We start from the raw sequence: 25,256 nt of genomic DNA on the forward strand, positions 1-25,256 counted from the left end.
CCAATCGGATCAGGCCTCTGTAAGGGGTAATTAGGGAAATCGTTGTTTTCATAAATTAACACTCTGAATTGGCAACACTGCTGATGTTTCAATGCATCAAAAGATGTGTGAAGAATCCATCTACATTATGTAATTCCTGAAAACGATGAAAAAGAGACTTTGAACAAAACAATGAATCGTTGTTTTCAGGAATTGCATAATGTAGATGGATCCTTCACACATCTTTTGATGCATTGAAACATCAGCAGTGTCAATTCAGAGTGTTAATTTATGAAAACAACGATTTCCCTAATTACCCCTTACAGAGGCCTGATCCGATTGGTTATCGGTGGAAATGAAAAATTATTTTTTTTTTCCGCCTCCATAGTTTCCAACCTACTTCAACTAAACAAACTGAAAATTAACGAGAGAACACCCGCACCTATGAGTTATAAGTCAATTACTACGTGTTTCGTTAAAATAAGAAAATAACACCTTTGGTTACATCTGTCAACACTGTGTGGTTTCTAGTGCACTTTAATCGTTGCTTCCTAGTTTAAAAATATATATGCATGAAAAAGGCTTCATGTGGTATAACTATTATTTGTGCATCGCTTCCGGTTCAAAAGTTCTACTATCCCAAACTCCGGGTTGCAATGTATATTGGTCACCCTGTAAATGTTTGATTTGCGTTTCAATTTTCATACGAAGACCTGGAAAGTACCTAGTAAATACTTTAGATACTTCACCTGGACTTATCTACTATCTATTACTACTATATACTATCTATTAAGGTATTAGAAAAATATGCAGTACGTGTAGAATCTTGCCTATACAAAGATAAGTATTTTTATAGAGGGACAGGCTCGTACTTGTCCCAATACTGCTACTTTTGAAACAAAAATAACTTTTCATTTTTTTTTTTTCTTTTATTACAGCTACTTGCTTGGAAAGCGTTTGCAAGATTGAATCGAACAAGCTTTGATGAAATTGATGTGGTATTCGAAAATGTCAAGTTTAGCAGAGCAACTATCATGAATAAAGAAGGTGATTATTGTTTAAATTTAACCACATTTGCGCTCCGCTTGTACCCCAATAATGTTGTGTGGCACATTTGTTTTCTGATGTAAAGTGACATATGATGATTAGGGCTCGGAAGTTGAAGACTTAAAAACAGGACCTATAAAAGGACCTAAAGATAGCTTTAAAAAAAATAGAAAAAAAGACGTAAAAATAAAACCCAATTTAATTATTATTATTATTTAATGAATATAATGCTCAAGAAATACAAGCTTCTGGTAGGTTAATGGTCTGTCCTTCCACAAACTAGAGTACAAACTAAAATAAGAAATCTTCCTCAACCTCCCCCTCCCCTCTCTTTGCTGGAGAACATTGTTACACCTCCTTATCTGACTTGTGATTGTTGCAGATCTGGTCTTACCAGTCCAGTCGTTGAAGGATGTCTTATCTTTTGAATTTTCTTTACTAAAGAAAAGATGTTTAAGAGGTGGTGGGTGATTCGAGTTAATGTCGAAAGATGAATTGAAAAAAAAAAAAGTTAAGATCTATAAAAATCTTTTAAAAAGACCAATAAACAAGAAAACACCGAAAAAGGCAAAAAAAAAAGAACAAATAAAATCCACCATTTTCTGGCCTACAATGACCCAAAATGAACATATATTATGTTAAGCCTTGTCTTCGGACACTCGTAAAAAAAGAGGATTTTTCCTCAACTTCCGGGCCCTAATGATAATAATCCATCACAAAGACCTCCTATTACCAGTATTAATATTTCAAAAATTTTTTCCGCTCGGGAAAAGTGCACATACAGCAACAAATGCAATATTTTGTACTAAACATTTTTTTTCTTACTTTGTGTGTAGTATTTGAGCGGAAAAATGTAACAATTGTCATAATCTGAAAAATGTTACAATTATCTGATTATAAAATGCATTCTATTCATATTCTAGACAATATTTCAGTTGATAAGACTTAACTTCCATTGGGCCCTCAGCTTCTTTGGATGTAAAACTGAAACAGGAAACCGTTACATCTTTTGTATGTCTTCTACAGGATGGTTGTAAAGTCAGTACCTTTTGTAATATTAATTATTTCGAAACTTAAACAACTGATTACGATTTTATTTCCATTAAATACATTATTAGGGTTTACCATTTGGTTATGAAGCTATATTTCAACGTATGCACCCGCATTTTCCACTCACTTCTGGAATCTTTTAGGAACAGAATCCACTTCTCTTCTTAGCATCTCAACTGGAACATTTGCAAACGCGTCACGGATATTTTGTTCAAGACTGTTATTATCCCTTGGTTTTAACTTGCTCACTTGTTCTTTAGCCTTGTCCTAAAGGAATAAGTCGCATAGGGTTAAATAGGGGGCTGCATGCAGTCCACTTTGTTAGTCCCTAGCAGCCAATTCATCTGTCAGGGAAATTATCATCAAGCTATGCTTTCCCTGGAATTGCGTAGTGGGACTTTTTTTTATTAGATTTTTGAGTTCATCGTCCCGTTCAGCAGCGAGGCTATATGAGATGCAGTGGGGCGAAGCTACCAGTTGTCATTAATTTCTTATGACAGTCTTTTTATTGTCTTGGGGTTAAGTGTTGCATTCCTACCTCGCTCTTGCCTCCACCATCTTTGCACTTGCAATACCGACCTTCGAATTTCATATATGGCGACAATCTTAGCTCTGTCTTCTACGCTGTACACCAACCATTTTGTAGTTTTCACTGAATCAACTTCTGAAATCACAAATAGTAAACCTCGCATTAGTAAATAGTGTTACACGCCAACTAATACTGATACTAGTTTCTAGGATAATCTAAGTTAAAAGTAGGTATGGAATTTACAACCACTCTGTATAAGTAATAAAGTATTTCTCAAAACATTTTTAAACCACTTAGTTTAATAATAAAAAAATACAAATATTGAGAGAGGGAGTGTGTAATTTACTGTAAATCAACAATCAATCGTCATTATGAATCGACACTAACTCTGAATGTTGGCATACCATGATTTTGTATAAAATTTTGTGTACTTGTTATTATTACCAAAATTTGCTTCGGTTCTGTCGACCAGTTCCAAATCAATTTAATTTATAAAAATTTCAATTGCAGCTGTCATTTAGTTTCAAATCAATTTAATTTATTGAAATATCAATTGTAATCAATTGTAGCTATCATTCAATTTCAAATCAGTTTAATTTGTTTAAATATCATATCAATTGCAGCTGTTGTTCAGTTCCAAATCAGCATACTGGATTCGACTGGAGCATTTGAGATCAGTGAAAGTGGCTCAGTAGCTGTGACAGGAAGAATCTATATGCCAGAGGATGCCGACAAGGAAATGCTCGATTTACCGCCACCCACTCAGTTACCAGTCAAAGAGTATCTGCCATTGAAATCAAGCGACATTTACAAAGAACTGCGACTAAGAGGATACGAATATGACGGACTCTTCCAAGGAATTGTCGAAACAGATAGCAGAGGTCAGTACTCTGTTGCTATTTTGACTACCAATTTCATCTTAGAAGCGAGTATTGGTTAGGACAAAAAATTTAGACAAGTAGAACAATATTAAATAAGGCATAGGATCTAGCATTGAATTTTTATTAGCGTTTCTCAAGCCTATCAATAACTGAAACCTAGGTGTATGAGTATAAAGAGACGAAGTACGATCTGTCTCATGTTAGATTGAAAGGAATAAAAGTTAATTTACGATACTTTTGCTCACAGTCTATGTGGAATCCTCTTAATAGATTCGGAAATAGAACTAAATTAAAAGCAGAAATACACTACAATGCCCACCAAGAGACAAGTCCAGTATTTATTAAAAAAAATTACACTTTCTAGTTACGCGAAGTTTGAATGGAAGAACATATTGCATGACTGATCAATAAGCCATGTACATGAACTTTATTCCAACAGAGTATTGTGTAGTAAATTGCTTCAGTGAGTGTGAGCAGGTCGTGTTCGCTTTCTAACTGGAAGCTATGATAAACAAATCCAATGGGACGTAGCACAACACAGAGTGCACTACCATGTTCTGTTCTGGAAGTTAGTACACTACGTACATTACAAATTTGCATCCGTTCCTCAAGTTCCAGTAAGTGTATGTACGAGATTATCTTAAAAGAAATGTATAAAATATATTGTAGCCTGCAACATAGTAATATACACATTATTTATTTCGAAGTGTATATTACCGTATCATATAATGTAAATTCCTTGCTTAAATATCAATCAACATCTTAAATTAACTTTTTTGTATCATTACATTAAAGGACATTTTATGTAGAAGTTTCATCATTCACAGACAAATACAGGGTATAGAGTCTTAGTGAATTTTGCTGTTGATAGTAAAATTTTACATGCAGTGGAGAAAACAAAATTATCAAAAAAAAAACTTTTTAATATTAAAATCCAAGTTAAAATCCATTTTTATTAGATTAAAGAAAATTAAATTAAATTTGAGCCTACCTCCTAACAAGAACTAGTTCCACCTTGCTGACAATTTTCACCGTCGCTTCGGGACAAAGAAGAAGAAAAGAAGAAGAAAAAGAAGAGTGTCAATCATTCAATTCATAACATCATCTGTCAGGAGAAAATTGGTTGGATACTGCATGTTTTATTTTAATTTTTCTTTATATATATATATATATATATATATATATATATATATATATATATATATATATATATATATATACACACTATAACTTCGTCTGAATCGGAGTTCTATCTCCAAGAATCTAGATGCAACAAAATAGTAGAAAAATATAAATATAATTTATATAGTGTATAACAAACAGCAATACAAAACAATCTATTTCGTACACAAAGAATACGGCAGTAACAGTGCTTCAGAAAAGTAATTTTTTTATGGTAAAAATTAAAATTTTATTTCTACAAGCTAAGGAAGAAACCTTACTTTAATATTATGGCAATGGGATTATAATTTTTACTATAGTGACTATCCTCCTATATCAATGTTAAGATGAGTACTGGTTTCATTGTAACGGTCCTTCATTCTAACTATGAAAGTGCTTTTGCAAGTTAATCTTAAAGGCACGGGGTAAAATAGAGTTTTATGTTTTAAGCTTCTGAAAGGTACATGAGCAGATATTGCATCAAGTAAGCAAATAACTGTGGAAACTTTAGATACATTCTGTGTTGTTCTTGAAACAAATTAAGTATACAAATATACAAGGTGTTTCAAAATACCATAGCTCCAAAACTATGGGACCTACGGTAGTCGGGTCAAGACTTCACTTAGGAACTAGTAGGAGTCTATTCCTTATCCAAAAATCCATGTTTCAGAATCTTAAGTTACTTACGCAACTATTTTTATAGAGGGAGTTTGGCTACGGGCATTTAAATTGGAAGTACTCACTAACTATCTCTATAAAAATTGTTGCGGAAGTATCGCAGGATTCTGAAACATGGATATTTGGATAGGGCACATACTAGTTCCTAAGTAAAATCCTGAGTCGACTACGGTAGGTCCCACGGTTTTGGAGCTATGGATCTTTAAAATTCATTTTTTCATGCTTTCGGCAGTCTATAACTCCGAAAGGAATCATTTGTGCACCCAGGTTGGTCTATACTTTTTTGTCTTATCTTGGTGTCAGGAATCACCTCCCAAACGTTGTCGGTGTAGTTTTGAAACACCCTGTATTACTCTATATTTCCAAAAACTGTCAATATAGCGAACTTGCTCACAGAGAGTTTTTAGAAACTCAAATTTACTTCTCCACTTCGCTGCCAGAAGAATTTGAGATAACGAATATACTGGACGAACTAAATTTCGTCTTGGAAGAGAGGTGAATACATAAACTTTGAATTTTTAAAAAAAAATCATATAATTTTTAAATGTGTGTTCCTTATTTTAGTTTGTATATTCAAGGAACACTACAATATTATAAGCAGCAGTTAATGGAAAAAGATTGTCAATTCATCAATTGATAAATTTCATCAAATTAAACAAAATGACATGTTGCGGGCAAATTCTGATGCTTAGCTTTTGAGATCATCGACAAAATGAACTTTCTTCTTAACATGGAAGTTGGTGTTACTCGAGAACCATGTCACCCATTAAGATGAAACTGATACAAATATATTCCCCATCAAGCTTTTATAATGTGAAAATTATTTACTATTTTTATTAGTTTATGTTTTAAACACAGCTACAATAACACAAACAGTGTGTAGTTACAAAGAAACTTTTACTTGTCGTGCAACTTCATTTAACAAAAGCAACGTTCTGGACTTTTCTACAACTAGAAAAAAAAAAAAAAAAGTAAGGTTACCTGAGTAATCAATTTGGACTACCTACAAAAATCAGCGCCCGGGTCGAGAGTATATGACGGCGCCCCAGTACATATGAGTGAGGTTCCCTGACCAGCCGCGAAACGTAAGAAAATTTTCAAAAACAAACCCTGCTTTTCCCTGATTTTGAGCACTTTTCTATTACTTTTTTCCTTCCATTTTATATATGTGCACATGCATTTTCCTAACATGAGTAATATTATAGGACTACTTCCTAAAGCAGAAAGAGGATTTAAGTACATATTAGCAATATTCCAAGTAATTTTCCTCTCTCTTTTTTCTTTTCTTTTTCCTCCCGAATTTTTCGCCCCCTTACTTCGGCGCCCGGAGTCGTCGTCCCACTCGCCCCTTCCCCCACGACATGGCACTGAACACTTTTACCTTAGCGTATGACATTAGCAAGAAAACAGTATACATTATTGTTAATGGGATATAACATAACATTTTGTCATTACCTCTTGAATTTTATTTTTTGTCAAACTATAGAAACATTTTAACAAAATGCAATTTATCTTAGTTGGATCACTTTTTGCCTGTAACACGGTTTTTAATATATATATACACACATTACTTTTGTATCAATAACTAGGTACAGTCGGAAAACTGGAATGGGCGTCCAATTGGATAACATTCATGGACACAATGCTACAATTCTCCATTTTGAGCAAGAGTTCCCGCAATTTGTATCTACCAACAGGTTTACAGAAGGCAATTATTAGTCCAAAGAAGCACAAAGCCTTTGTGGATATGATTGAACATAGCGACGGTGAGTTGTAGTATATTTACCTCTTCTCTATAATTTATTTATTGACAGCTGAAGATAAGTTAGAAACTTTGAAACATAGCTCCTTAATATGTAATTATACTTTTTTTTCTATATTTTAAGTAAAGTACAACTTTAAGTAATCTCTGTAAACGATCCTGCTGCTTATTACTATAGAAAGTTAAGAGCCTGACATACAAAAGTAATACAAAATTTACCATTATTCTTTTGCTTGTATTTCATAAGTGGAAGGAGATAATGAAATGCAACTCAACACAATCAAAGATAATGTTATTCTACAACAGAAAATATGAATCTGAAGAATTTTCAGTGTTGCCATTTATAGAAATTATAGTGTTGCCAGAATAACATTTCCCCCAAAATTTAAGTTACGGTAGCGACTAGAGGAACGAACTCAACTGCATTTGATACGTATCACGTTTTTATGGAATCCTATGAACTACTTCAGTTCACAGTTCACAGAATCCCAAGACAACATGATATGTAATAAAATGCAGTTGAATTCGTTCCTTTGGTCGCTTCCTTCACTTAAATTTTGGGGCCAATGTTATTCTGGCAACACTGTAATCTCTATGGATGTCAACACTGAAAATTCTTCAGGTTCATATTTTCTGTTGTAGAATAACATTATCTATGATCGTGGTAAGTTTCATTTCATTATCTCCTTTTGCTTATAAATAAACAAGCAAAAGAAAAAAATGGTAAATTTTGTATTATATTTAGTATGTCAGACTCTTTAACAGTATGTTATAACGAAGAAATAATAATTAACGTATGCAAATAAATAAGTAATGAAACCATAATTACTCTGCCTTTGGATACGTGATATTCCTAATTCTAATCTATGCCTTCACTCCAGCCTCCAAACTTAGTTTCCCATGCATTCTCTAGAACTCAAAGATTAGTCCTATTGGTTTACTGAATTAGTGGCCTAGCCTAGCTGCACAATTCTAACTCTGCACAACAAGCTTTCAGTGTATTCTACAAGACAAGAACAGTTTTAAGTAGTGCGTTCACATCAAATCCTCTGCAAGTGCGAATCAATAACATATAAACAGCGAAAAAGTGAGTGACTGTACCGAGACTCGAACCCGGAATATCCAGTATACTGTGCAACACAATCCGCTTCAGAGTGCACCGACTTCAGGAGTGAGAGATTGTGTGGTTGTTCGGGGAAGTGGACTGGGTTGCATAGTGGTCAATGCATTGGCACAGTACGTTGGAGATTTCGGGTTCGCGTCCCGATCCAGTCATTCACTTTTTCACTCTGTATATATTATTAATTTTACAACTTTTAGATGTTATTAATTAGTAATGCTATTGGAGAAAATTATTATTTAAAACGATCTGGCAATGGTACATAGCAAATAAATCGTTTATCAAGAAGTATAAAGTATATAGTAATTGTATAAAGGAAAAGGGTCAGCTTCAGACGTACAGTAAAAGGAAACAGACAAGAAAAATACGTTTGTATGCGGACAGTCATGGAAGAAGTGTAGCGGTACATCTCAACAACTCCAGAAACTGCGAAGTCATAAGTACTGTAAAACCTGGTGCAACTTTTGATAAGGTTAGTGAAGGAATTATTTCGGAATCGGTAGAAATGGGCCATAATGATGTTGTAGTGTTTTTAGCGGGTACTAATGACATCTCGAAAAATCAAGGAAGTGAATTTTTACTATGCCTAAAACAGCGACTAAAGGCCTTATTACATACAAATGTTTTAGTGTTTACAGTGCCACATAGATATGATTTGGCCAGGTGGTCATATGTGAATAAAGAAGTGGAGCGTGTAAACAAAGAAGTATATAAGCTAGCAAAACACTTCAAGAACGTTTGTGTTGTGGACATAGGTATGCTTGATAGGAAATTACACACTTCTCACGGACTACACCTAAATAGGTTTGGCAAGAAATATGTTTGTGCTGAAATAATAAAGTTTGTGTGTGAGATGGGGTGTAGTAAAGATAACATTGCAATACCGTTGTATTGGGATAGATTGGTACATACCAAGGAAACTAAGGTAGGAGACGACAATTTTTTATCATTGAACACAGGAATAACATTGGAAACCTAAAACCCGGTACAGATATCAATACAGTAAAACACTGTAAAGTAAATCAGCTTAAAGTATTTCATCACAATGTGCAGGGTCTTGGCAATAAGCTGGACTTTATGGATGTGTTAGTTGAGACAGTGTTGTCAACTGCACATGTTATTTGCATCACGGAGCATTGGTTAAGCTGTACTGATATTAAATCTGTAAAATTAAAAGGTTTTGATTTGGTAAGTCATTATTCAAGAGTTAACTTGATTCATGGAGGAGTTTGTATATTCGTTCATAATAAGTTAAATGCTGATGAAGTTGATGTATCGATGTTCAATCTGGAACTTCACTTTGAAGTAGTTGCAATAAGTCTCGCTCATAAAGTGTGTATATGTAGTATTTATAGATCTAATTCGGGTAACTTACGGGTATTTTTTAGAAATCTTGAACTTCTTCTTGACCATCTGTGCAAAAGATACAGTATTATCATTTTGTGTGGTGACATAAATATAAATTGGATGGTTAACACTAAAGTTAAAACTGATTTACAAAACCTATTAACTTCATTTAATCTCAAAGCTATTGTTAATACGCCTACCAGATTTGGAAAATCAGCACTTGATCAAGTAATAGTAAGCAGAGAGTGTCATAACCACAAACTTGAAATATTCAACCCAGGTTATTCAGATCATGATGCGCAATTAGTTAGCTTATCGCTTCCATCAACTAACTTACCAGTGTTGCAAAATACTACCAGAATTGAAAAAAGGTTATTTTCACCGAGTAACATTAGTTACTTTTGTTATTTGTTGGCTCTTGAGACATGGGATGGAATCTATTCAGCTTCCACTATGGACGAAAAATTTAACTCCTTCTTAGATGTATACTTGCACTGTTTTAATGTAGCTTTTCCTCTCATGCCAATTAGTAAATGTAATAAAATTAAGAAGAGTTGGATTACAACTGGTATTCGTAATTCCAAACGAAATTTAATTAAGTATGCTAAACTGCTTAATGATACAAATGTTTCTGATGTATTCAGAAATTACGTTAAAAAATATAAGATAACATATAAGAAAGTTATTAAGACAGCAAAGCAAATGCATAATTCGAAAATGATTAATAACTCCAGAAATAAAATTAAAACTATGTGGAATATTATTCACCAGTCGGTAGGACTACATACAAAGAAGGGTAATATTGCTAATTTGAATCACGTTATTTTTGACAATAAAAGAATTACAAACCCTGCTGAAATCGCAAATAAATTTAATAATTATTTTATAACTTCTCCTCAGGTAGCTCTTGGTGCTCTATCCCACCAAGCTGGTACAAGTGGTTCTTCAAATATGCCTTCTTATCCAAAATGTATTTTTGTTACCCCGGTAACTATTGATGAAATATTAGCAATTATAGGAAAGATGAGAAATAGCAGTTCTGCAGGTCTTGATGAAGTACCGTCCACTATTATAAAACAATCTGCTTCGATAATTGCTCCTCACCTGACTCATGTAATAAATTTTTCCCTTCAATCAGGCATTTTCCCACAACGGTTAAAAGTGGCTAAAGTAATTCTCTTGTTCAAAAAAGGCAGTCGTTACGATATTAAGAATTATCGCCCTATCTCAGTTTTATCTGTATTTTCAAAAATTTTTGAGACGGTAATGTCAAATAGGATAAGGAATTACTTACGTTCCAATAATCTAATATCATTATCTCAACATGGGTTTTTAACTGGCAAATCTACTGATTCTGCGATTTTCGATTTTCTTAGTACTGTTATGCATGCAATAAATAATAAAAAATGGGCAATTGGACTCTTTGTTGATCTTACTAAAGCATTTGACACTGTAAATCATGATCTCTTACTCAAAAAATTAAGCTTTTATGGTATAAGAGGAACTGCCAATAAATGGATCGAGTCTTACTTGAAGGATAGGTATCAGATAGTTCAAATTACGAACGAAAATAGTGGCGAAATGCGTAAGTTTAGTAGTTATAAAGGTACAATACTAACTGGTGTACCTCAAGGATCAGTGCTTGGTCCATTGCTCTTTCTTATTTACATCAATGATTTGACATATGAAATGTTGCCTAATAAATGTGTTTTATTTGCTGATGACACCAATGTTATTATTACAGGTAACTCACGACATGATATTGAATATAATCTAAACACTGCTTTTTCACGATTAAGTAACTGGTTAAGTAACAATAAGTTAGTTCTAAACAATGATAAAACTTCCTTGCTAAATTTTTATTATCCTCTTCAAAATAAATTTATTCCTTACGTAATGGTAAATAACAAAAAAGTCGACTTTTCTATTTCAACTAAATTTCTTGGTGTCACCATAAGTTCGAAACTAACTTGGAATGAGCATATTTCTCAGCTCAACAAAAAATTAAGTAGTATTTGTTTCGGCCTCCGTAGATTAAGAGGTAATGTCACAACAGAGGCCTTAGTTTCGGTGTACTATGCAAAATTCCATTCTTTAATAACTTACGGTATTATTTTTTGGGGTTATTCTACTGAATGTATTAGCACGTTTCGCTTACAAAAGAAAGCACTAAGGGTTGTGTTTGGACTGTCACCAAAATCTTCTTGCAAGCCCATCTTTCGAGGACAAAAAATATTACCATTACCTTGTGCGTATCTATATAAAGTTATCTTGTTTACCGTAAGTAACAAACACTTATTTATTGAAAACAGTAACGTCCATAAATACAATACTCGATTCGTTAATAATTTGCATGTTATCCCCCAAAATTTCTCGTTTTTTCAAAAAAGTGTATATATTAACTGTACAAAAATTTTCAATAAGTTACCTGACTTTCTAAAACAAAACAAATCATATTCTATGTTTAAATCGGATCTTCACGAGTTCTTAGTAGATAAATGTTACTACTCGGTAAATGAGTTTTTTGAAGATAATGTATAAAAGTTTTTTTTTTCTTTGTTAATTATATTATGATTGTATAAGCTTATAAAAGTCATAGTTATGCATGTATTATTTTATCTAAGTTTTTTCTATACCATATATGTAATTATTTTGTAATTTTGACAACTGTATGCGTGCTCGAGAATACTCTCATTTGTATGCAAAACAGGCAAATAAATAAATAAATAAATAAATAAATAAATAAATAAATAAATAAATATAAATGTGTTAATCAACTGTAACTAATTAAAAAAAAAACAGATATCACGTTGAGTTTTCTACCTTTAATTAACTTAAATTTTCACTTCACAACCTAGTATTTGGCTCAGGAGATGGATCGTAGCATGTAGGAGCCAAAACTATAGTCTATCGTTTGAAGAGATAATATACTTATGAGTTGGGTATGTAATTTACTTCTGTAAAGTTCTTTCATTTTTTGTGGCAAAAGCGGCATTCTGTCGTCATTTTTAGATACAGACGACGACAAAATTTCTAAAAGTTATAAAAGAAATGCCATGTATTAATTCCTCTTTCTCTTTTTGCACCACTATGTAAACGTAGTACCTTCTATGTTGTGGACTATTATATTATTTATAATGATCCTTTGCAGTATGAGGTACATTCAAGTTATAACATCTCCAATTTTTTTTTTCTCAGAACTGGTAACAGATATAAACATGCTATTTGTTTCAAAATACGCGAGCACTTGTTGTCAATGTGTGACAGAGATGGCAACACCGTACGCCACACAGAACTCTAGTGGCAGCAGTGAGAGTGATGATACTTACGATACTTACGGTACTCGTAAAATAGCTACGTTTCCATTACAAGAACAACGTTTTCTACATTTGTGTGGTGTGACCGCTTGAAATTCATCACCAGTTGAGTGAGACATGTGATGATGGTGTCATGAATGTGTCTAATGTGCGTTTGTGGGTGCAGTAGTTCAAAGAAGGCAGAACTCGTGTGACAACAAGCCAAAACAATCTCGACCTCGCGCTCGCACAAGCCGGTCTGACCACAATATGTACAGATCCCACGGAACTGTTAAAAATTTGGAGACGACATGTTCCACAATCATTCGGCGATCGTCCAAAAAACTTTCTCCACTCGTTCGATCATGTTTTCAGACCGGCTTGTGCGAGGCCGAGATTATCTTCCTTTGTTGTCACATGAGGTTCTGTCTTCTTTGAACTGTCGAACCCACGAACGCGCATTAGACACATTCATGACACCATAATCCCATATCTTAGTCAACTGGCGATGAATTTCAAGCGGTGTCATACCAAGCAAATGGAGAAAAGGATGAGTATCGTAAGTATCATAAACAGTCATCACTCTCATTGGCTGCCGCTAGAGTTCTGTGCAATGTTGCCATCTTTGTCACGCATTGACAACAAGTACTCGCGTATTTTAAACAAACAGCACGTTTCTATTTGTTACCAGTCCTGAGAAAATATATTGGAGGTGTTATACTTTGAATGCAGCTCGTAAGGTAAGCTGGGGCTCGAGTTTTTCTTCTTCTAAGCCTAAAAGGTACTATCGTACAGTTCGAACTAGTTAAACTGAAGTTTGGTAGATGAAAATTGCCATAGGTAGGCCATAATATTGCCAAGAGAGTTCATCTATTTATGCTGTGAGTAGAATCTTATTTATGATTGACTTCGACCCAAAAAAACTTCATATTAGCGTTTGTGTTTCAGGCGTCCCAGTGTATATGTATGATGACATCGCTGTCATCAAATCAGGAGGCATTGAACTGCGAGGAATGAAATCCAGTTTGGCACCTCGACGACAGAATGTGCAACCACCACCGAAACTAGAAAGCTACCAGTTCATTCCGTACATCAGCAACACTTCTATGTCACAATTCAACAGCACAAGCACAAGCTCCGCCATTTCTGTAGCACTCGAAGTTATCTTGCAGATTGTTGCAGAAAACATTTCTGGACAGAAACTGAAAATCGTAGAAACTGCATTCAACAGTAAAGAGCTGTTGGCGCCAGTTGTTGCAGAAATTGCTAACCTAGAGCCAATGGTTCATGTAAGTAGATATTAATTTCAAATATATAATAAGCTTACAAATATTACTATTATTAATACAAATATTTACATTTAGCAAATGAAGCATATTTTTTATTTTTGTCGTGTTCCTTTTGCTTATTACACTGGTATACAAAATTTTGCTTATTATTATTTCTTGATGAATTTTTATGTATTTTGACCCTCTGAACACGAATCTGGCACCTATTTTTATGTAGTGTCAATATTTTCAATGATATAAACATGTTTTATTTTTCTCCTATACTGATTTATGCAGAGTAATTTGCGTCCTTTTACTTCGATACTCGCTAGGTGGTAGCGCATTTGTTATTAAAGATAATTGTTCGGAATACGAAACAGAGAATATAGATTCTAATGATACATAGCAAAATTGTAAATTGATTAATCAGAGTTATTCAAGTGTGAAGCTGATTTTGGAGAAAACAAAATATAAGGAACATCAATGGGACGTGTGTGGGGATTTCAAAATTATTGGTTTTTTTCTTGGGTTGCAAAGTGGTTATACTAAATATTCCTGCTTTCTATGTCTGTGGGACAGTCGGACAACTAACCAACATTATGATCAAACCGTGTGGCCTGAAACAACGGAGCTTATTCCAGGACACATAATATGATAAATCAAGCATTAGTGCCCAGGGAGAAGATTCTCATGCCAACATTACATATTAAGCTGGGATTGGCAAAACAATTTGTGAAAGCTCTGGGTCGCAATTCACCTGCCCTACAATGTATCAAACAAATGTTTCCAGCTTTATCAGAGGCAAAAGTTCTGGCTGGCATTTTCACAGGGCCTCAGATTCATGTCATGCTTAATAGTGCTCCACTTAAACAAAAAATGACGGAGTTGGAAAGAAACGCTTGGGAGGCCTTTCATAAATTGGTGACGGGATTTCTTGTGCATAACCGAAGTAAAGCGTTTGAACACCAAGTTAAGACACTCATTGATCAATATCGAGCATTGGGATGTAGAATGTCTTTAAAATTACATATGCTAATTCATACTTGGATTTCTTTAGGGAGAATTAAGGAGATGTTAGCGAAGAGCAGGGGAACGTTTCCATAAGGATATTGAGGTAATGGAAAGCAGATACCAAGAAAGGTAGGACTATGCAACGATGGGTGTTTATATTTGGGGGTTGGTCCATGACGAAGTGAACGTTTCCCACAAAAGAAAAAGAACGACTAACTTTCACTTTTGACTACGGAATTCCAGTACTTGATGAACACTTTCCTCCAATCTCAAGTACTTTTGTATATATTTTTTATAAGAAATGTAATATTCATATATTTTAGTATTTATGTATTGTTATGTAGATTTTTGTTACCCAGAAAGTTGATGTCCAAAATGTGTGTTATGTTTGTAATTCAATGTTCCTATAAGACACAGTTGTATAATATATTACTGTTTGAGTAAAATCTAATATGCTTATATCATTACAAATTTTGACATTAGGGGAAAATAACTGTCATACTCGTGTTCAGCGGGTGCAAATCATTAAGAAACCAATGAAAAATCAACAGAAGCACGACTACAATGTTTGTGTTATGCTTGTAATTCAATGTTCCTATAAGACACAATTGTATAATATATTACTGTTTGAGTAAAATCTAATATGCTTATATCATTACACATTTTGACATTACGGGAAAGTAACTGTCATACTCGTGTTCAGCGGGTGCAAATCATTAAGAAACCAATGAAAAATTAACAGAAGCACGACTACAATGTTTGTGTTATGCTTGTAGTTCAATGTTCTCGTAAGATACAATTGTATAATATGTTACTGTTTTAATAAAATCTGATATGCTTATATTATCACAAATTTTGACATTACGGGAAAATAACTGCCATACTCGTGTTCAGCGGGTGCAAATTATTAAGAAACCTACGAAAAACCAACATAAGCACGACCTTGATCAAAATTTGTATACCAGTGTTATTTATCCCTGAAGACAGATAGTTATGCTACTAACATTTCCAAAGATATGTTAGTCCCGTAGAAGTGCTAGTACAAGATATTATTATTATTATTGTTTAGAGTAGTTAATAACGAATAAGACAATTACTTCCTACAGCAAGGCTTGAATACGATGAATACATGGGGCAAAAATCAATACTAAGAAAGCAAAACTTATGACGAATACGAAAGCATATATATATATATATATATATATATATATATATATATATATATATATAAAATTAAATATGAGGTCAATGGTGTCGAAATAGAGAAAAATAGACGCTATAAAGGACCTGAGAATCATATTTGAAAAGCAGTTAAAATTTTGTCACAGTACACAGTGTGTTTCGAAATGAATATCGAGGTTTTTGGGCTTTGTAGTATTTATTACAATTAACTTAAAATTATAAGCAATACACCAAATGAAAGAGAGACTCAAACAGTTTTGTACGCACGTATACGAATGCACTGTTTCTTCTGTCTGCCGTTACAATGCGCTAGTAGCAAAGATGGCTACTAGTGAGCAGAAAGATTTTTGTGTTTTACATTTTGCAAAGACTGCATCTGTATACTTACATTGCAACCAGCTGTGTAGAGAATTTTAAGGAGACGCTTACAATTACGTCCTTATCGTTTGCAGTTGCTACAAGCTCTAAAGCCGGTTATGAGTGGCGATGTGAACACTCATGTCCCCACGAGATGATACAGTTGCAACAAGACTCCCCTAAATTGAATGTGTTTTGTGCCATATCCCGGGGGAAGTTTATGGACCTTCCTCGCCTACCGAATAGATGTGTGACGAATGGTGCTCACATTGAACACTTGGAGCAAATACTGTTAAGAGTTGTTCTTTAACTGGTTTAAATGGTTGTTTTAGTGTAATGATTAGCAACAGTCCGTTAAATGTAATTTTGGAACGAATTCTTTTAGTTTATTCTTTGTTTACCTGTTTGTTTTAAATCACATGGAATCTAAGAAGTTTGAATGTTCTAACAACTCGTCAAGAAACTTATTGTGCTTAGTTCATCTTCAGTTTTTTATGATATGAGATGGTTAGTTCCCTTTTTCTTTTTGTCCCCTCCGTTATCTTAATACAAATATCACTTTTTCTATTTAATTTTGTATGAATATTGAAATTGTATGTCTCTTCCCAGGCGGATGTCACTGTTATCACTAACTCTTACAAGGCTCATAATTCAGATACACTTCGGAAGCTGAAGATAAAATTGGTGGAGAAAAAATTGAATAATGGTCCTTTGGAGCTGAACAGCAATTTAGTGATAGGATCAAATATGATGAAACAAATCGATTTGTTGCAGAAAGTGATATCTTCTTTGAAAGAAGGATTTTTACTCCTACATGAAGTGGAAACCACACATGATGGTACAATTAAGAAGATGGGATTAGAAATCGCGAGCAAACTTTTGGCTGATGGACAAGCGTTCTACCTGCTGAGAAAGGTAAAATATTTTCATACACACTTTTTGTAAGTCTATTTTATTTTGTAGTCTTTAATCTATGTTAGAACATATCTTGTAGAATTAGAGCGGTCTTTTAATTATTTTAAAGTCAGGAAAGTCTTTACTATTTTATACATAGGGTATTTCAAAACAACATGACAACGTTTGGGAGGTGATTCCTGACACCAAGATAAAATAAAAAGTATCGACCAACCAGGGTGCAGAAATCCGTCCTTTCGGAGTTTTAGGCTGCCGAAAACATGAAAAAAATGATCTTTAAAGGCTCATAACTCCAATACTATGGGACCTACCATAGTCGGGTCAAACTTCACTTAGGAACTAGTTTGTATCGTATCCAAATATTCAAGTTTCAGAATCCTGCGTACTTCCGCAACAATTTTTATAGAGGTAGTTGGTGAGTACTTCACATTATATGCCCGTAGCCAAACTCCCTCTGTAAGAATTGTTGCGGAAGTACCGTAGGATTCTGAAACATGAATATTTGGATAGGATCCATACTAGTTCCTAAATGAAGTTTTGACCCGACTACGGTAGATTTCATAGTATTGGAGCTTTGGACCTTTCAAGTTCTTTTTTTTTTATGTTTTCGGCAGCCTATAACTACAAAATGACGGATTTCTGCACCTAGATTGGTCTATACTTTGTGTCTTATCTTGGTGTCAAGAATCATCTTCCAAACTTTGTCGGTCTTGTTTCGAAACACCCTGTATATGTCACATCATCATCGCCTCATAGTTAACAATTGACAATTCATTGCCAGATGAAGATCTCTTCAATTCTTTTCCACAACACAAACCTTGGCCAATTCTTTCTCAGGCTACACCGCAGTGTTCCTTGACTTCGTCAAAGCACTTTGTATGAAGCCGTTTTCTAAGTTGTTTCTTGACTCCTAGGTCCATCCATTCTCCTTTCGTTTTTGAAATATGTAAAGCTCATTGCTACTTCAATGTCTTTTTTGTATACATCGAATTTCTTACAATCGAACACGTCTTAAGTATTTTTGAACTTGTTTTCCTATCTAATCCCCTAAGCTCCTCTACTTTTTCCTTTCTTCCCACCATTTTTCTGCTATCACTTTCATCTTACCTATTCCTCTTTTCTCTACATGTTCCTCTTTTCTCTACATCACTGTATCACCTTACACTTTCCTTCGACTCTCTTTCGATCTCTGCCTTTAATTTCTTTCTACAATGCTTTTCTTCAGATTTTTTTCTGTTCCAATCTTTCTATATGCTCATGCCATTCTACTCTCCCACTGCCTTAATTACTTTATTTCATTTTTCGTTCTTCTTTGTTTTCCCTAATATCTACTTCAAACTTCTATCGACCACTTGTCGATATCTTCAAACTTCTAAGATCCTTAAGAGCATCAAATAGTTAGTTAATTACCAAGTTACTAGCTGTAGTTCGCCAATAGGGAAAAAGTTATGGGACTTCAAAAGTAAATTGGGGCCTATGGCAAGCACAAGAAAGAAAGCGTTTTATTCCGTCTCTGCTATGCATTTGGGAAAGTAGATAACGATTCAAATGACATGTTCAAGCCACACAGTTGATGTGGAGAATAGAAAAGATCGAATGATCCAAACAAAAACAGTTTGTGCAGTATGTGCACATTTACAATGGCCATCGACTAGGAGTGATAACACAATTCAGTGGTAAAGGTGTCGAAGCAGTATTGAATGGGTGTCTGGAATGCTTCCGGTTCGATATCCAGGTATCCTGTTTTGTAGAAGACAAATCGAACCTTTTTGCGGAACGAAGAGCAAAGAACTGATACAATGTAAACAATTGGAGATTCAAGAACTTATCACGGTGCCAGATGTTCGTTCCCTTGGGAAAGTACGATTGTGTAAGTGGCGAACATGACAAAGTTCTTATAAGGACCGAAAAAGTGCACGTCCAGGGGCTGCACTATCCTGTACATCCAGCCGAGATTAGTTTCTTCGCGAATGTAACATTCGCAGGAACAAATTTGTCGGAAAGCTCGTTGTCATTGTTTGTTGTTGTAAGATGTGCACATTGTACAAATTGCTTATGTTTGGACCGTTCGATCCTTTCTACTCCCCACTCTTTTACATCAATGGCAGTCGGAATGGGATCACGCACGTGCCAACAAATTGCATGCCGTTAAACCACGTTTAGGCGTCTGGATCTCTAGTTTCCGATAGTCTCGTTGCGAAAAAAACAGACACAGTCACTTGACGCATGCATATCTTTTTCGTGGAGATGCAGTTCCAGAATGTAGTTTTTGTGGGGATCTTTTATCAGTTCGTCATCTTCTTGTCGATAGCCTCGCTCTGGCTCGACATCGACAACGATACAAGCTTCCTGAAGACCTGAACTTGCTCCCAGGTGACGACACTCGTTTGCTCCCTGGATTGCTGCTGCTCTTAAGAGAGCTTGACGTTTTGCATGCAATTTAATTTTAACTCGTGTCTGGTTGGGTTTTTCCTCTCGTATTTTAATTAACTTATTTCTAGTTTTATTATTGTTGTTTTTGCCATAATTTATTCTTGTGTTTGTTATGTCTCTGCATGGGTGAAAAAAAAAAAAAAACCGCGCCGTTGACGCACCTACATAATATCCTACTCTACTCTCTACTCTTGAATAATTTTTGACATTCCGTTATAAGAAAATTCTTTTTCGCAAAATGCTTGTAAAATATATTAAAAATAAAGTATCGAGAATACTGATTCTTTTGATATTTCTTTGAAGGTTGTGCAAAATGGTAGTGAACCCTATGTAGTAAAGATAAGTGAGAAAGATTATTCGTGGGTGGAGGACTTGAAGGCAACAATAATCAAAAGCGAAAGTGAAAAGAAGAAACTAATTGTTGTAGCACAAGGCTGGGAGACAAGTGGTATTATTGGGATGATAAATTGCCTTCGAAGAGAACCTGGTGGCGAAAATATCAGGTGAGTTGATAAAGAAAATATGAGCTTAAGAAATTAAGGAGAAATAGCGAATAAGGCAACAAATGGTAAGCGAAAGTAATTTTTAGGTGAAATATTTAACACTTAGAAACATATAATAGAATATTTTATATACAAGGGCTGTCCAGAAAGTAGCAGATATTCTGAAATAAAAAAATGTAACAGAATGAACAAACCAATTTGTACTATATATATATATATTTAAAAGGTACACTCTTAAGCTATTTTACCACAAAATCACCATTCAAATTGAGGCACTTATCATGCCGTGGCATAAGTTTTTCAATACTGTCGCGGTAGAAATCTGTCGCCTGCGATGTCAACTACTGGCTTACACCAGCATGGAGTTCGACGTCAATATCAAAGCGTTGCGTAGCAAGCTGTCTTCATCGCTGGGAAGAGTTGGCAGTCGCTTGGAGCCAAACTCGGGCTGTATGGTGAGTGATTGAACACCTGCCATCCAAAACCATTCAAGAGCTCTCGGGTACGCTTGGCCGTGCGTGGAACGTGCGTTGTCGTGAAAAAACAACACGTTCGCGCTAAGTTTTCCCCGGCGCTTGTTTGATGGATTTCAATTGACTTGCGGTTGTTCACCAACAAAAAGTTAATCACAGAACGTACCTCACAGGGGGCGGGATTTTCTATTGCAGAGCACATTATAACATGTCACAGAAAGCATAGTAAGAGCGTCACAGTCATCACCTTACCACAACTGGATGCGTACTGAGTGTGGCAACGTTGTGACACCAAGATGGTTACTCTAGCCCCACCCAATACCTGATAGACCAAAACGTCTAGTACTTTCTGTACAGCTCTCATATTATTAAAGACTAGTAATTCTTGTACAAAATTTTATTGTAAGTTTAGTGGTAATGAATTTTTTCGCAAATGCTTTTTAATGCTTTCTCTCATATAGAGTAGGTGAAATTTGCCTATACTTAGGGAGGAAGAAAGAAGTAATATCATGCCATTGATAGTAATTTCCAGCATGATTGCAAACCTAATAGAACTGAATTAATAAGAGTTATGTAGAAGAGGTTTGTTTATTTGTTTACAAACAAAATAACGAGTAGTACTACTAAATCATACATGATTACCTTTTCTTTTCAGTTCGTAGTAATGCCGATTAGAAGAGTTGCAATCGCCACAGGCTCTTGCAAAATGCATATCTAATTTTAACGATGAACGATAAATGGCCGTGTGCACCAACGAAGTTCAACTGTTGAACGTGGGTCACAACCAAGCTCTGTGAAAATGTCTGTTCCATCAACAACGTTCAAGGTTAAGCCAAATGGTGGATAAACTTGGTTTTAGCTTGAATGGTCGAATTTGGGGGTTTAAACTTCGTTGATCCAAGTCAGTCTGTTTACATTCAATAATGTCTTTGTATTTTTCCACTAATAAAATTACAATACATTTCTCGTGTTCGGAAACACTTTTTGCTCGTGGTTTCTTTATTTTTTCCATCACAATTACGATCGCTGAAATTAGACTACTCACAACTCTATACACACAATCTCGAAAGTCGAAAAGACCGGCACGCGGTATGCTTTCTTCATTTGTTACTTTGTTAAACGAAGATTAGAGACAAAAACGACAACCAATCAGAGTGGATTTTACAAATTGACCGAAGTTTACTTAAGTGCGATGTACTGAACTTCGACATTTTAATGGTGCAGCGGAAGTCCTGGAACCACGTTTAACCTTGAAAGTTTTAATGTTGAACGCGTTTGAATGAACGCTCGTTTAAACTTCGTTGGTGCACATGGCTGAAAGACAAACATCGCAAGACAATGCAAGATGAATGATAAACACACACACACACACACACATATATATATATATATATATATATATATAGCCTTACACATCATTTTTAAATATTTGAGCACTTATTTTTTTGTACTTTACACACGATAAAGGATAACTCTATTATTATTAGAGCTACAAGAAAATGTAAGAGGGAAACCGTCTCCAAATATGATGTTTTCAATCTAAAATTGAAAGAATTTTTTTTTTAATCGGACGAGCCGTTTGGGCTGTACACTCTTTACGCGCCCAATGTTAAATGAAAATGCAACGTTGCCATTTATCTGGACCCATAACATAAGTGAATGAACTTACTGTCTTTTATGCTAACGTGTCGATGGCCAGCCCCCATTTCAAATATGCCCCCATTCACTTTATGTTGTGGGTCCAGATAAATGGCAACGTTGGATTTTCATTTAACATAAAAGGTGCGTAAAGAGTGTACAGCCCAAACTGCTCGTCCGATTTAAAAAATTTCTTCACTTTAGATTAAAAAAAATCATATTTGGAGACGGTTTTAACTCTTACATTTTGTTGTAATTCTGATAATAACAGAGTTACCCTATGTCAGGGGACTTTTAAGACACGCTGTATTTAATTCTGATAAACTCTATTTTCATTGTGTGAATGGAGTGTGCGAACTCCCTTTGTGAACACATCACTTAGCTTTCTAATACAAGGAATCAATCCGCCTCCTTCACTTGCGCATGCAGCATCTCTTCTAGCTCTAACGTATACTTTCATATTAACTTTTACACTTCCATTCTGTTATCACTCCTCTAGAGATCGTTTTGCTGGAAGTGAACGTTTGATTATAGTATGATATATGTAAGTTTTATTGAACAGATAAACATTCTACAAAAAATTTTAAAAAATGTGCGTATAATTTTGTGTTCATAAAAGTAGAATTAAATAATAATTTGTGTTCATAAAAGAAGAATTAAATAAAAATTTATGATCATAAAAGTAGAATTAAATAATAATTTATGATCATAAAAGTAGAATTAAATAATAATTTATGATCATAAAAATAGAATTAAATAATAATTTATGATAATAAAAGAGAATTAAATAATAATTTATGACCATAAAAGTAGAATTAAATAATAATTTATGATAATAAAAGTAGAATTAAATAATAATTTATGATCATAAAAGTAGAATTAAATAAAAATTTATGATCATAAAAGTAGAATTAAATAATAATTTATGATCATAAAAGTAGAATTAAATAATAATTTATGCTCATAAAAATAGAATTAAATAATAATTTATGATAATAAAAGTAGAATTAAATAATAATTTATGATCATAAAAGTAGAATTAAATAATAATTTATGACCGTAAAAGTAGAATTAAGTAATAATTTATGATCATAAAAGTAGAATTAAATAATAATTTATGATCATAAAAGTAGAATTAAATAATAATTTATGATCATAAAAGTAGAATTAAATAATAATTTATGATCATAAAAGTAGAATTAAATAATAATTTATGACCGTAAAAGTAGAATTAAGTAATAATTTATGATCATAAAAGTAGAACTAAATAATAATTTATGATCATAAAAGTAAAATTAAATAATAATTTATGATCATAAAAGTAGAATTAAATAATAATTTATGATCATAAAAGTAGAATTAAATAGTAATTTATGATCGTAAAGGTAGAATTAAATAAAAAACTACGATCATAAAAGTAGAATTAAATAAAAAATATGATCATAAAAGTAGAATCAAATAATAGTTTGTGTTCATAAAAGTAGAATTAAATAATAATATTGTGTTCATAAAAGTAGAATAGTAATTTGTGCTCATAAAAATAGCATTAAATAATAATTTGTGTTCATAAAAGATGAGTTAAATAATAATTTGTGTTTACAAATAGAGTGAGAAAACAAAGAAAGTACAGGAAATGTATTGTGGAAACTTATAATTAAATTTAATACAAAAATATTCATAACGAATTTTCATCTCCTATAGAGAAACTTCTGGAAGTTGAAGCATACATATAGTTCCCCAATATAGTACTGGCAACATTTAGTATGCTTGCAACGATAATTTTTATGTATATTAAGTTATGGGACAACAAGGACAATAGTCCGGTACCTTATGATAACAAATCTTGTGGCCAGACTTGTTTAAACTTGTTTTATCCATGCTGTTAAAGATATAATAAGTGAGGAAGCCATAAGTGATTGAAGTGTATTTTTAATTTCTGCAAAATGAATAAGTATTAACCCAACAATGAATAGTGGGACAGATATAGGTCATAGTGGTAAATAATCTGTGCTTTCCTACATAACGGTATGTATTTGCTAATGCTTGTTGAACTAGATTGGAAACGTTCCAAGTTCCACCACAGTTCCCTCATGGATGATACTATTAAGCGTACCGGTACTTCCGTTACCCAATTTTGTTTTTAATTGCAAAACTATTTTTTCACAGAAAACAAAGAAATTGTGCATTGTAGGTCTAAAAAAATACGAAGATTAAACCTAACAAAAATAGTTTAATTTATTGAAATAACTATCGTGATAAGTTTTGGTGGTTATCAAAGTAATTTTAATCAAACTGGGACCACAATATTTAATTATATATGTGTGTTACATGCTTAATTATTTTATAAGATGTAGCAAAATCGTCGGCCACGACCAGAATGAAAGTTACTTCTTAAAAAGGAGAAAATAGTGTATAAATCCCTCATATTTCATCTTGTCTTTTCGATTAATGTTAAATTAAAAACGAAATTTCACTTACAAATAAGGATCTAGTACATAAAATGAGCTGACTAATTTCCGAATGTAACGTGCTACATTCTTCATCTGAGACAATACTAAAAAGAGTCACAAGCAGACAAAGAATTCACCATGTAGAATTTAATATGTTGATTCTGTACTGGCCACTA

General features: G+C 33.8%; 1 protein-coding gene across 1 annotated transcript in view; it reads left to right on the forward strand.

Moving 5' to 3' along the window:
* LOC145680335 (fatty acid synthase-like) overlaps nt 1–25,256 on the forward strand; it is a 114,362-nt gene that overhangs the window by 50,053 nt on the left and 39,053 nt on the right. The window contains exons 15-20 of the mRNA XM_081750722.1: nt 918–1,026; nt 3,229–3,486; nt 6,915–7,091; nt 13,799–14,139; nt 17,278–17,583; nt 20,320–20,519. Coding sequence (XP_081606848.1) covers nt 918–1,026; nt 3,229–3,486; nt 6,915–7,091; nt 13,799–14,139; nt 17,278–17,583; nt 20,320–20,519 — 1,391 coding nt within the window. The remainder of the gene's footprint in view (nt 1–917; nt 1,027–3,228; nt 3,487–6,914; nt 7,092–13,798; nt 14,140–17,277; nt 17,584–20,319; nt 20,520–25,256) is intronic.

This window comes from Thermobia domestica, chromosome 3 (genome assembly GCF_964235325.1).
Source record: "Thermobia domestica chromosome 3, izTheDome1.hap1.1, whole genome shotgun sequence".
Lineage (NCBI taxonomy): Eukaryota > Metazoa > Arthropoda > Insecta > Zygentoma > Lepismatidae > Thermobia > Thermobia domestica.